The following is a 12,921-nucleotide window of genomic DNA, read 5'->3' on the forward strand; positions in this document are numbered from 1 at the left end:
CCTGGGTTGTGATTGTGAGATTAAGTAACTTATTCTTTTTGTAACTTTCTGAGCACGTCAACCTTTCTACAATTTAAAAAAAAAAAAAAAAAAAAAGCCCCATTCCCATGACAGGGACATTATCAGGGCCCTTTGCACAATTTCTGTGGAGTGGTAGGAATGGAGGCCTGTGTGGGATGAGGGGAGGTTGGGAACAGCTAAGTACAATTGCTGCTGCAAAGACTGTGGCTCAGAATGACCTGGGGGCAGGATAAGATGAACAAATAAGTAAGTAGAAGAATAGAGCTTTAGGCCCAGCTCTGCCATAGCTTTGTTTGACCTTGACCTCTGTGAATCTTCCCATTCCTTTGCAATGGAAGAGATGCTAATAACAGTCAAATACAATATTGCACATGATAACACTTTGTAAATTGTATAGTGTGTGAGGAATTATATTATCACTCTGTTATTACATATATAGTCCTCTCTCCCCTTTTGGCAGGGGGACAGGATCTCTACATATTGCCGAGGCAGGTCTCAGATCCAGGGTTCAAGGGATCTTCTTGCCTCAGCCTCTCCTAGTAGCTGAGATTATAGGTGTATATCAATGTACCTGGCCCGTAACCCTTTCTAACATGTCACTGTCTGCAACTGGGTTACTATTTCAAACTTTTTGAAACTCTTGTAACCCCAAAGTACAAACAAAATTTGTACTTTGTTTTCTAGCAAAGTTTGCTCTGAAGTGAATTATCAAATATTTACTAGACCATACATATGAAATTCACTGCAGATAGGGGCCACAAACAATTCTTTGGGGGTATTGAGGTCCTCAGCTGAAAAAATTATTTCTATTTCTCAGTGTCACCTAATTACCATCTGTATATCCATCTAGCTGAGCACTTCAAAGATGATGTATAGTCTTAAAAAGGTACCCAGGTGCTGAAGGAAATCCTCTTTGCGAATGAATTCCTGCTAATGCGTGTAGACAAAGAAGAGTGCTAAAGTCTGAACAAAAAGGATGCAGAGAAGAATAGCCAAGGAATAAATCTTGAGAGGCACATTTCATTGGGACTGAGGAAGAAAGAGCTGAGTGTGTTAGGGACTGTTAAGTCAGACCATCCAGATGAGCTGAGTCCTTAAGAGACAGCCAGCCTGATCTCCTTTGGTGAGCCTGGTTTCCCCAGGCTCATAGCAGGAAGGATCCCAGCTGGTGGCAGAACCCGACCTGTAGCTCAGTGGTTTTGATAGCCACAAGTTAGTGCGTTTAATCCAATGCTTTGAAATGGTATGTCAACATATCATATGTTGAGAAGAAAAGAACAACAAATAATGGTGGTGGTTCTGTTTTTCCAGAATTCCTCAGCAGTCTATTATTCAAATATGCCTAGTACTTCCCCCCCCCCCCCCCCCGCGACTGAGGATTGAACCCAGGGATACTTTACACTGAGCTACGTCCCCAGTCCTTTTTATTTTTTATTTTGAGACAGGATCTCTCTATGTTGCCAAGGCTGGCCTTGAACTTGTGATCCTCCTGCTTCAATCTCCTGAGTCACTGGAATTATGGGTGTGTGCCACAGTGCCCAGATACGTCTAATATATTCTAAAAGTAAACAATCTAGGCTGGATTAGCAGGTAGAGGGTTATTATAGGATCTTTCAGGGAGAAACAAAGGACATACTCCAAGAAATTATTTCTTTTATGTTAATAGTGTCTTTCATATTTAACATTTGTTTTGGGCTTACTGATATCTTCTGTGTGAATCATAATTTAAGTTCTGGCCTTACAACTCCAGAAAGCCATGAGACAGCACCGTGGCCTTCAGTACTGGTTCCAGAGTCTCCCACCTTGATGTTCCGCTCCACTTGCAGCTGCCCCTTCAGCTTTTTACTGCTTTCATTTTTTGACTTAACAGTTTCTCACTGGCAAGTTTTGTGCATGGTCTTGTTCTTTCTCTCTCCCCCCCACGTTTACTTCTTAATGATTTTGTCATCTTTTTTTTTTTTTTTTTTAATGTTCTGAGTCCTTAGACTCCTATCTTTTGGATTGTGATTGACTGAATTCAAACAAAGAGTCTAGACAATGTCAATTTCACTAATGTGTTTTTTTTCCCAATTTCCTTATCACATATCCTGCAAATGCTGAGCAAAAAAAAAAAAAATACACGTCCTATGAGAGAGAAAAGGAGTTTTGATTAACATTGGAGCCCTGTGGTCTGTTGTGCCTGCTTCACCTTGAGCAGTTACAGTATGCTTACCCCAGGGAACAGTGCAAAGCAAGACTGGGACAGCAGAACAGGATGGTACTCTGTACACAGAGACTTGCTTATTATCACAAGCTAGGATATTTTGAGTCCCTGTGTCTGTTGTGGGTCAGAATTATAACAAAGCTGATAAGTCATAGATATAGCTTATATAAAGAATCCACAGATGGTACAAGGCCTGTAAGTTAAGTAACTATTTTCATGGGGTCAAGCTCCTATACAACCATTGAAAAGGTATTGTTAAGATTAACTGATATTGTGTATGTGTGTGTGTGTGTATCCCCTTTTTTAGCACGAGGTAGAACTAACATCGAACTTAGAGAGAAATTCATCCTACCAGAGGGGGCATCCCAGGGAATGACCCCTTTTCGATCACGAGGTCGAAGATCCAAACCATCTTCCCGGGCAGCTTCTCCCACCCGCTCTAGCTCAAGTGCTAGTCAGAGTAACCACAGCTGTACATCCATGCCATCTTCTCCAGCAACCCCCGCCAGTGGGACCAAGGTATGTGCTGACCTCTCTTATGGCCTCCTTCCCCATTCCCATCTTGGGCAGTGTTCATTGTTCAGGGTAGCCTCTGAAAGACTTCCAGGAAGAGAGGGACATAGAAACATGCAACCAGCTCTACCTAGTATGTCCAGGCCCTGGCACAACACACAAATGTGCGGACTTTAAAATGTTTACAGTGGAATAGACAACATTAAATACACATAGACAACATAAATACACATTCAGGTCAGTTACATCAGAAGGATTTCTTTCTTGTCATTGCTAGTTTGAATTTGAGACACCCAAAAATCCTAGTTTTGAAAACTCAAGCACTGTCTATGCAGCTGAGCTAATAAATAATTTTACTCTTTCAATTGGTCATGTATAAAGAATGCTATTGCCTTTCTACCTGGTCCCTCTTGTCCTGTTGGACTGATGTGCATTTTATTTTGTTTTCTATTTCTTTAAAATTTAGTGTCTTCTATTTTATTTATTTATTTATTTATTTATTTATTTATTTCTGTTCCCAATTTGTCCCCTTTCTGTTCCACTTTCAATTGTTCCCCTCCTTCCCTTTGGATTTTCGTTTCACAGACTCCACTTCAGTTTTCTCGCTGTTATGACAAACCCTGGTTGGTAAACAGTAAGGCTGGCACCCCTGTCAGGGACAGCCATTGTCCTGACCTCCAGCTGCCCAGCCCCGAGGTAGAGTATGGCTTTGCTGAGTGGGGAGATGGTCAAGATGAAGCCCTCGATCATTTCAAGAACCTGCCCAGCTCTTCTTCCTGACTCGAGCCCACCTCTCCTTCATTCTTATGTGCTTCTGGCACAGCTGATTCATCTGGTTAAGTGTTTTCAGGAGTTTCTAACTCGGATCCAACAAAATTGGAGATAATTGAGAGATACCTAAAACTAGATCAAATTTGTAACAGTCTTCAACATGATATTTGTTCAGTGTGGTGAATAATGGTCATTCCTGGTGACTTATTTATTCGTTTTGTTTATAGTGGGGCCTCTTGGAGTCTCCAAATGTCAGATACACAGACGAGTTATGAACACTTGAAATTCAACTACGGCGCATGTTCACCAATATTCTATCTTTGCTTACAACTGGAGAGTGGTTGGCACCACCCACCCTGACACCTCCCCAGGGTGGTTGGTACTGCCACACTGGCCCAAGGCATGGATATTGTCTATTTCAGGCAAGCGCAGTATCAGTGACCACTGCTCTGGGACTCCGATTTTAACTTTTGAATTCCTTGGCCGAGCATAGTGGGTTTCTGTAGCCTTGATTTGAAAACACTTGCCAGCAATGAAGCATGTTCAAATGCAGCCGTTAAAATGCCTAAAGAGTTTTAGAAGAGCAATGTTTCAGAAACAAAGCATGGACCAGCAGCTTGTCTGATCACAGTACATTTTTGCATTCTGGCTCCTACAGGGAAACTTTGGGTTCTCGTGCCTCAAAGCATGGCATTGTCTTTTGTCAGGAAAAGCTTCAGGCAGACACTGGGGAGGCACAAGAAGGCAGCGGCTGTGAATGAACTGCTTTGGGATTCATCCTGCTCCTACCTAAAACTCTAGTTCAGAAATCTTTCTGGTTTAGAACATGATGTGGGGCCTTGGTGCCATGAAACCCCAACATTTGACTTGTTGATCCTGCTTCTCTTTCATAATGGCTCCAGTTTCATGAAAATCTCAAAACTTCTAAAATTTTAAACATTTAATTATGAAATGCAAATTCTCATACAGTTCTGGTAGATGGGCTTTTGTCTTAACGTATAATTTTTTATTTTCATTTCATTTTGAGGTTTCAGGTTTCTTTACTCATTGATGTCCTGTTGCCAGGCCATGTCCTCCCAGCCTGGAGTCTCTAGAGCTGGGGATTCCTGGCAACAGTGCTCGCTGGGGAAGGATGGCTTCTGAAACTGGTGCTCCTCTCCTGTGGGCCAGGAGAGTTCCTGCTTGAGTGTTAATCACTTTCTGTTGCTTTTACCTTTCCTTTATAAATTAAACACAGCAAACACAGTGAGGTGGGTTGCTTTACTCTCCTATCTGTATAAACATCTTAAAGGTCCTGGAAAACAATTTATGCAACTGATTTCAAAGAAAAAATAGCATGTTGTGGTGTGAATGATTTAAAACAGTGTTTCAAGTATTCTTTATCTCATAATTAAGTCTGTCTTTAAAACACACACGTTGATATGAAAAACGTAGCTCCTACTGGTCACTGGTAGCAGTAGTAATAACACATAATTCCCAGTTTAGAAAATGTTTCTATACTTCATTTATTCATTCAACAAGGTTTTTTGTTTTGTTTTTGGTAGTAGGAATTTAACCCAGTGCTTTACCACTGAGCCACATCCCCAGCCCTTTTTTATTATTTTGAGATAAGACCTCACTAAGTTGCTGAGGCGGTCTTGAACTTGCCATCCATTTATCTCAGTCTCCCCAGTCACTGGGATTACAGGTATACGCCACTGTGCCCAGCTCAACAAAGTTTCATCAAATTCCTCTTTTGTGTCAGACAGTTTTAGGTGCAAATGGATTAAAAAAAAGTCCCTGCCTTTATGAAGTTGAAGCTTAACATGGGAGAAAGCAGCAACAAGCAAGTGTACATGTATGTCAGACAGGGATAGTACTGTGCAAAAACTGCAGAAGCAAAAATGCAAGCTGTGTCACTTGAGTGGTGAGGCAAGACCTCTCTGATAGGTCAGCCTCTCAGCAGAGCTCCTGAGGGAAAGGAAGGGTGTGCTACACATTTGCTGGGGTAGGAGATTATGCAACAATGGTCCAGGCAGAGTAAAGAGCAAGAGGACAAGACTAGGGACCTGCCTGGGCTGGGAAGTACTAACCAAGAGAAAGTCTGGTAAAATTAAGTAGGAAAGGCAGGATTTACCCTTCATTTCCCAGGGAGAAGCAAAGACACTGGGTCAGTCACAGCCCAGGTACAAACCCAGGCCTCCTGGATCCACAGTCTTGTTCTGATCATAGTCCTTCTCAGCTATTTGGCCTAAAGTCAAGTAATTTTATCTGTACTTTTCAACAAGGATATTAGACTAAGAGATCTTGACTGAAGTTACTGCACCTTATGATGGAAATTGGATAATACTTGAATCTATTAATATTTTGAATTTCTCTCCCCAAAATATTGATTCACAGGATTTTTTTGATTTTTTTTTCTCTTTGCTCATTTACTATATTTCTGTTTGCTATAACAGTGGTAATTTAGTGCCTGAAGATTTTTTCCATTTCTAGTGGAAATTTGTCAGCAAAATAAAAGGTATTAGGCATTTTGAAATTTTAATTAGATCTTAAAAGTCTTTGGGAATCATCAGAAGCCATGAACATAGGACACTTTCAAAATATATCTTTGTTTTCCCGGACTTTTAATTTGTTTTTCAGTTGATCAGATATAAAGAGGCTACATTGACTTTTTTGAAATGAAATTTTTGTCAATGATTTCACTAAGTAAATATGACCTTTTAAAAATTTTTTTTAAGGTTATTCCATCAGCAGGCAGCAAGTTGAAACGACCAACACCAACTTTTCATTCTAGCCGAACGTCCCTTGCTGGTGATACCAGCAATAGTTCTTCCCCAGCTTCCACAGGTGCCAAAACTAATCGGGCAGGTAAGTATTTAAACAGTGAAGTATGTGTGAGGCAAGGGGTGAGTGCGCATGGCCAGGCTTAGAACTGGGAAGTCTGCTGGCAGTGATCCCTACCCCCTAAGGAGCTAGAGATAAAAACAGCACTTAGTGTATCCAGAAAGAAGGACCTGCAGGTTTTCAAATGACCTTTGCTGCTTTCCCTTCCAACTACAATTAGCTCTAACCTTGCCTTCTGAGAGCTGGTACTTCCACTCCCAAAGCTGGGCCACCTGGGGTTTTTCCTCATTGTTTGGAGGTTTTGTTTGTTTATTGCTTTTTGCAGTGATGGTGGAATTTTGCTTTTGGGGAAGTTTTCGTTTTATTTTTGGTTTTTGTTTTGAGACAGGTTCTTACTAAGTTGCTGAGGCTGGCCTTGAACTTGCAATCCTCCTGCCTCAGCCTCCCAAGTTGCTGGGATTACAGGTGTATGCCACTACACCCAGCTGAGCCACCTGTTGTTGATCAGAAATGATCACAGAAAAGAATATGAAAGAAGAAAGGGCTAGTCCATAGCTGGGCAGTTTGCTAGTAACTTTACCAACACCTTATATTTATTACAGCCACTGGTGAACTGAAAAAGTCAAGGAAAGGTTGCATCTGCTTATTGCTGATGTTGCTTCTGGGAATTTAGCTTCTTTCCTGTCTCTCTGCTTCCAGTTCTTCACCTCCATCTCTGTCTACCTGCATATTATCTCAGTGCTCACCCATCTGTGCTGAGGTTGGAGCAGACCCACTGACTCCACTTTGGGGGCATGGCAGCTGACAGCACTGCTGGCAGAAGCTGCTTTCTGTCCCTCAGGAGGCCAGCTTCTCAAGTAGACTCACAAGCCAGAAAGACTCAGGGACTGTGTAGATGAAATAACCAGGGTTTAGTGAGGCTGTGATTTGCCCAAGCCTACACAGCAATCAGGTGGAATTAGGATCAGCACCTTACCCTGTCATTTGGTCACTGGTTCTTCCACCCCATATCTTCTTTATTAAGTCTTCTGCTTTATTCTTGAATTCCAGACCCTAAGAAGTCAGCCAGCCGCCCTGGGAGTCGGGCTGGGAGTCGAGCCGGGAGTCGTGCCAGCAGCCGGAGAGGAAGTGATGCCTCTGACTTCGACCTTTTAGAGACGCAGTCTGCTTGTTCAGACACTTCAGAAAGTAGCACTGCAGGAGGCCAGGGCAGCTCCAGAAGAGGGCTCACCAAACCTTCTAAAATCCCGACCATGTCCAAGAAGACCAGCACTGCCTCCCCCAGGACTCCTGGGCCCAAGCGATAACGCTGTACAGGCACCCATGCCGATGTCCTCTTTGAATTCTGCTCCACACATTGGGTGTATATTTATTCTGAACGGGAGAAGTTATATTGTTAAAAGTGTAAAAGAATAATTGTGTTATGAAGCTGCCTTATTTTTTTTCTTTTTGTAAGTTACTATTTTCATGTGAATATTTATGTAGATAAAATTTGCCTCCTGGTAACCCTGTAATGGATGGGGTCCAGAAATATTTGAGAAAAACAAGTGAAAAGGTCAAGATGCGAATGTGTATTAAAAAAAAAAAAAGCCTCTTAATAGGGTTTCTGCGTGGTGCAGGGGTTGTAAACCTGCTTTATCTTTTAGGATTATTCCTAAATGCATCATCTTTATAAACTTGACTTGCTATCTCAGCAAGATAAATTATATTAAAAAAATAAGAATCCTGCAGTGTTTAAGGAACTCTTTTTATAAATCACAAGACACCTCAATTAGCAAGAACTGAGGGGGGAGCACCTACTGCATTTCCATTGTTTTAATGTTGTGTAATGTTAACTGAAGAGAGGAATCCTAATCTAGGTGGCGTTTCCACAGGATACAACAAAGGAGTTTATTGCAATACTGTCTTGGAGTACTGTCTCAGTACTGGGTGTTTAAAGGACACATAGCTGCTAGAATTCAGGGGTAAATGTAACTGTTCATAAAACGTCAGAACATTGGGGTTTTAAACTGATTTGTAATTATTCAGCCTTGCCACCAATTACTCCTGTACTCACCAGGACCCAGACCTTTGGTGAGGGAGAATCCTTAGTGGCATTGCGAATTACAGATTTGTTTATCTGGCATTTTTTGCTGTTTATTCAAATGGTCGATCAACTTCCCACAAACTGAAGAATGAATTCCACGAGCCTATTCTGAAAATGTGGGCCTCAGACAAACACTTGCTCATTCTCTGACAGAGCTCACCAGCACACTCGTTCACCAGTCCTGTCTGCTTCTGTCTTTTTTTTTGTGCGTAATAAAGTCAACTGACCACAAAGAGGGGCAGTCTGGGGCTCCTGTTTTTTAGCTGCTGTTCCTCTTACAGCTCCGACCATGTTGCTGTGTGATTATCTCAATTGGTCTTAATTGAGGCAGAAACTGAAGCTCTACCAATGAACTGTTTAAAAACAAGACACATTTTGTATTAAAATTGCTTGCAGTAACAATTGTTTTGTAATTCCTGATTTTATTTTTAATCATTATCTTATATTTAAGTGTTCCCTAGTGTATAATAGTGTTGTAGGTATTTAAAATGTTATTCAAATCGAGTATCTTAATGGATCTAGAACTTGTTGACAGTTTAATCCTTGTTAATTTTGTTTAACAAGGCAACAAACACACAGGTTTGTAGAGAATCTGCCCCACTTACATAATTAAACTAATAGCAATGTGTAAAAATTTCGTACATTAGAAATTACAAAATCCTGGGGTTTGAGGCAATGGGCCAGTTTCCCATAATATGCTGAAATCTGTTTAAATGGTAGAATTTCAGAAGTGGAAGCAAAATTGGTCATCGTTTTACCATACAGAAGGCTTGCTTTGCTCCCCAGACTCCATGGCGGTGAAAGAAAACATCTTTTTATTTTGGAAGACAAGGATCTACAGGTTTAAGTAGGAAGTTGGGCAGAGATAACTGTTTCAAATGCGTCCAATTTAATTCCTTTGTTTTCTACATGGAGAAAATGAGTGAAGAGTGATTTCCCTGAAATCACAGAGTGAGTAAATGGCAGAAATGCACTTTAAACCTGATCCTTGACTTCTTTAAGTCTGGCATTTCTCTTTCTTCCAGCCTGTAGTTGGCTTTAAATGAGAAGAATAACCAAAATTAACTAATTCTAATAACATGAAAAAGACAACATGATAGGAAGGGCCCAAACTCAGACCATCAATATTCTTGGTCATCAGACCACCTTCCCATTATGATACAAGAATTTGGCAAAATATGTTTACCAAAGCTGTTTTGAGGCCTAATTTTCAGATTAGGGAAGTATACAACTTGATGGGTCTCAAGGAAGTGCTTAGGGTTCTTCAAGCTGCCAGGACTTTGCAGAACTTTTCACCCCCATGGAGTTCTGCCTCTAGGCCTCCTGGCAACAGAAGCATGCTAAGTCTTTCCAGTAAAGTTCAGCAGTGGTGGCACCCAAAGAAAGTGTATTTCCACTCAACAAGTACCTGTATGTGAGACCATGTACAAAATAGACCAGAACAAGGGTTGAAATAGAATTATAGTTCTGAAAAATGGTTTAAAAAATGTTGGTGTCTGTTAGGGTCTTCAATGATGTGATAAAAACAGCTAACATTTATTGAGTACTCACTGCGGACCAGTGATTGTGCCAAGCACTGTGTACATTCTCATTTAATAATTATCCCAATCCTAAAATCACAAGTTCCCTTTTATGGAAGAGAAACAGCCAGAGTTAAGTAACGTTCAAGTCACAAAGCCACCAACCAACTGGGGAAAATCCTTCTTTTGACTACTTTCTCCAAGAAACTCTCCACACCTCAGTCCCCTCCCAGGTCTGCTGGTCTGGGGTTCCACTCATACTAATTGGCCTTCACTTCATGGCTTCCCCCCCTCTGCTCTTCCAGGCTCTTTGTTGGCTGGGAGTGCAGCTTTCATTTTGCCTTTGAAATGACCAATTTGGTCAATGGCACTTTGAGTGAGGACAGCTCAGGACAGGGTCTCATTTGCTCATCTCTGGCTCAAGGCCACCCACTCAACAACCACCCTGGTTGTTGATGAATTGTGGGCTGAATCCTTTTGAGAGTCTAAAACCTGCTATTTTTAGGTCTACAGAAAAGTGAAGCCATTGTTGGGAGACATAGCTATCTTCACTCATCATAAATCAAGATAAATGGTTTCTGTCCTAAGAATCAGCCCAACACTGGGCTGCTTGCTGTCTAGCTAGGAGCCAAGCATTGCACAAAACATAACCTGGAAATTACCAGCTGGACTAGAGGCTCCAAATGCTGTGGTGTGGGTTCATGGGGATGCACAGGGTACAAAGAGGACAATGAAGGGGAGGTGGCCAGGAGACTCAGCCCCTGACCCAGCTGACAAGAACAACCCCTTGAATCTGCCCTCCTGTCCCCAGAACCTGTGGATTCAGTTTCCTAAACAACTTTCTCCTCTGCCTCTCCATCCCATCACCATGAAGGATTCATTGTCAGTCCCCTCTTTTCCCAACTTTTCCCCAATTCCAGACCCTGACTTCAGTCTCCCTGTAATCAACCTTCTCTGCATTCTGGCTCTGGTCTCAAATTGGTCACTTTCCACATTATCCATAGGTTAAAATTCAGTGTCTTTATGGGGCTTGCAACGAGTGTGGAAATTTTTTTGTTGGGTAATAGAAAAACTAGACACTAACAAATGATTACATTACAATTTTAGTGGAGACAGGAGTCCGGATTGTGAGTTTGAGAACACCCTGGGCAACATAGCAAAACCCTGTCTCAGAGGAAAAAAAATTAGTCGACATTTAAAACCTTGAAGTTACCAATCAAAATGTGGTTTGGTTGAACATTATATATTTGGAGGTTTAAGTTTGAATTCTCATGGGAGACATCATAATTACTAGGTGCCCAAGGTCCTTATATTGCTCCCTGCAAGGCCCTTTGTGGTCCATCCCTTGGCAGCCCCTCCAGCCTCTGTTCCTGGATCTGCCCTGCTCTCTGGGTTTCAATGAACAGCTAACCTCTAGGTGACCACCTGCCCCAGGCCAGCTCCACTGTTGTATCAGCTGGGGAAAGTCCCTTACCCTCAACTTCCTCATCTGTTAAAAAAAAAAAAAAAAGTTGTGCCTCAACTTCCTCATCTGTTAAAAAGAGGGATCCAGGGGCTGGGGTTGTGGCTCAGTGGTAAAGTGCTTGCCTAGCACACGTGAGGCTGGGTTTGATCCTCAGCACCACAAATAAATAAATGAATAGATAAGTAAAAGTGTCCATATACATCTAAAAATATTTTTTTTCAAAAAGAGGGTTCCAATTGTGTGCACCCCATAACAATAATATTAACATTACAGAACGGTACAGGACACACACTCTACATGCCTGGCAAGAGGCAGTGCTGTTACCTGCCATTATGATGCTCCCTGGAATCTAAGGGTCTTGACACAGGCCATTCCCTCTACTGCAGCATTTTCCTCCCACTGACATTTCCGGTCCAACGGAGCCAATTCCTTCCAGCCTTCGGAGCTCAGTTTAGGTGTCAGAGGCAGGCTAGCTAGCATCTGTAGCAAGACTAGGATCAGCAGTAGTGAACGCAGTGCGCACGCGGGGCCCGCTGGGTGGGCGCATGGGGAGAATAGATTGAGCACGCGTTGGAGGCCTCCACAACAGGGCACACAGAGAACCGCGGGGACTTCCAGAGACAGAGAGCAGAGAGCTGTGTTAGTTGGGACCCGAGGCCGGCTGCTGCTGGCAGAGGAACGTGCCCCTCCTTCGGGGTGTAGTTGCGCAGCTCCTCCAGATGGCACCTGAAAGTGAGAGTAAGGCCCGTTAACGTCTCCCGAGCACTAAAGTGCGGCTGCGGGTCTCACGGCTGGCTGGACCAGGACTTGGGATCTCCGCCCCGCTGGGCGCTGGAGGACACGCCCTGCGGAGCGCCAGGTGCCTGCTTTTCCGAGACTGTGCCCAGACCCAGGGTTCTTCCGAAACGAGGCCCTGCATTGCTCGCATTCAGGTGGGTGGGGAACCCAGGACCATCCCGATGACGCTGACGCCAGGCCTACCTATGAAACTCTCGACAGCCCACCCACCCGCAAACACAGGGCTGCACCTCGAGTTGCTACCACCCGCAACTCCAGCAGCAACCCAGACTCTTCCAGGGCTTAGGTTCTGCGCCTGGTCCCCGCCCCTGTGTCCCATTGGTCTATCTCGGGGAGGAGGCGGGGCTGAAGAGCTGCACCGACGGTCCGGCAGCTAGGAGGTAACCCTCAGGTCTGCGCTGCCGGGATCGCCACAGAGCTCGCCCGCTGTCCCTGCCCGCTGCGTCCTCAGCTGGCGGGATCGACCGACGGCAACAGACTGATTAGTCCCAGTCTCTGCTGTAGCCTATGCCCTGTGGCTGCGGCGGCCGCTTCCCCACATCCCCGAGCCCAGACAGGTGCCGCGCGTAGGGGGTTCTGGGGATTCCCTGTGACCCCGGGAGACGCCCGCTGTGTCTCCAGGACCTCAAAAGCTCAGTCTGCTGCTCGCCGTCGGGGCGTTCCCTGGCCGGGCTACGGAGCAGATGCGCGCGGGCTGAGTACCCCGGACCGGCCTGCC

General features: G+C 43.7%; 1 protein-coding gene across 2 annotated transcripts in view; it reads left to right on the forward strand.

Annotated features, from left to right (window-relative positions):
* Macf1 (microtubule actin crosslinking factor 1) overlaps positions 1-8,822 on the forward strand; it is a 327,009-nt gene extending 318,187 nt beyond the window's left edge. The window contains exons 98-101 of one of the 2 annotated variants that reach the window (XM_077791438.1): positions 2,532-2,743; positions 3,323-3,433; positions 6,229-6,358; positions 7,385-8,822. In XM_077791438.1, coding sequence (XP_077647564.1) covers positions 2,532-2,743; positions 3,323-3,433; positions 6,229-6,358; positions 7,385-7,641 — 710 coding nt within the window. In that variant the 3' untranslated portion in view covers positions 7,642-8,822. The remainder of the gene's footprint in view (positions 1-2,531; positions 2,744-3,322; positions 3,434-6,228; positions 6,359-7,384) is intronic. The other variant, XM_077791439.1, reaches the window with a different exon arrangement.
* The last annotated feature ends 4,099 nt before the right edge of the window (positions 8,823-12,921 follow it).

This window comes from Urocitellus parryii, chromosome 11, assembly GCF_045843805.1.
Source record: "Urocitellus parryii isolate mUroPar1 chromosome 11, mUroPar1.hap1, whole genome shotgun sequence".
Lineage (NCBI taxonomy): Eukaryota > Metazoa > Chordata > Mammalia > Rodentia > Sciuridae > Urocitellus > Urocitellus parryii.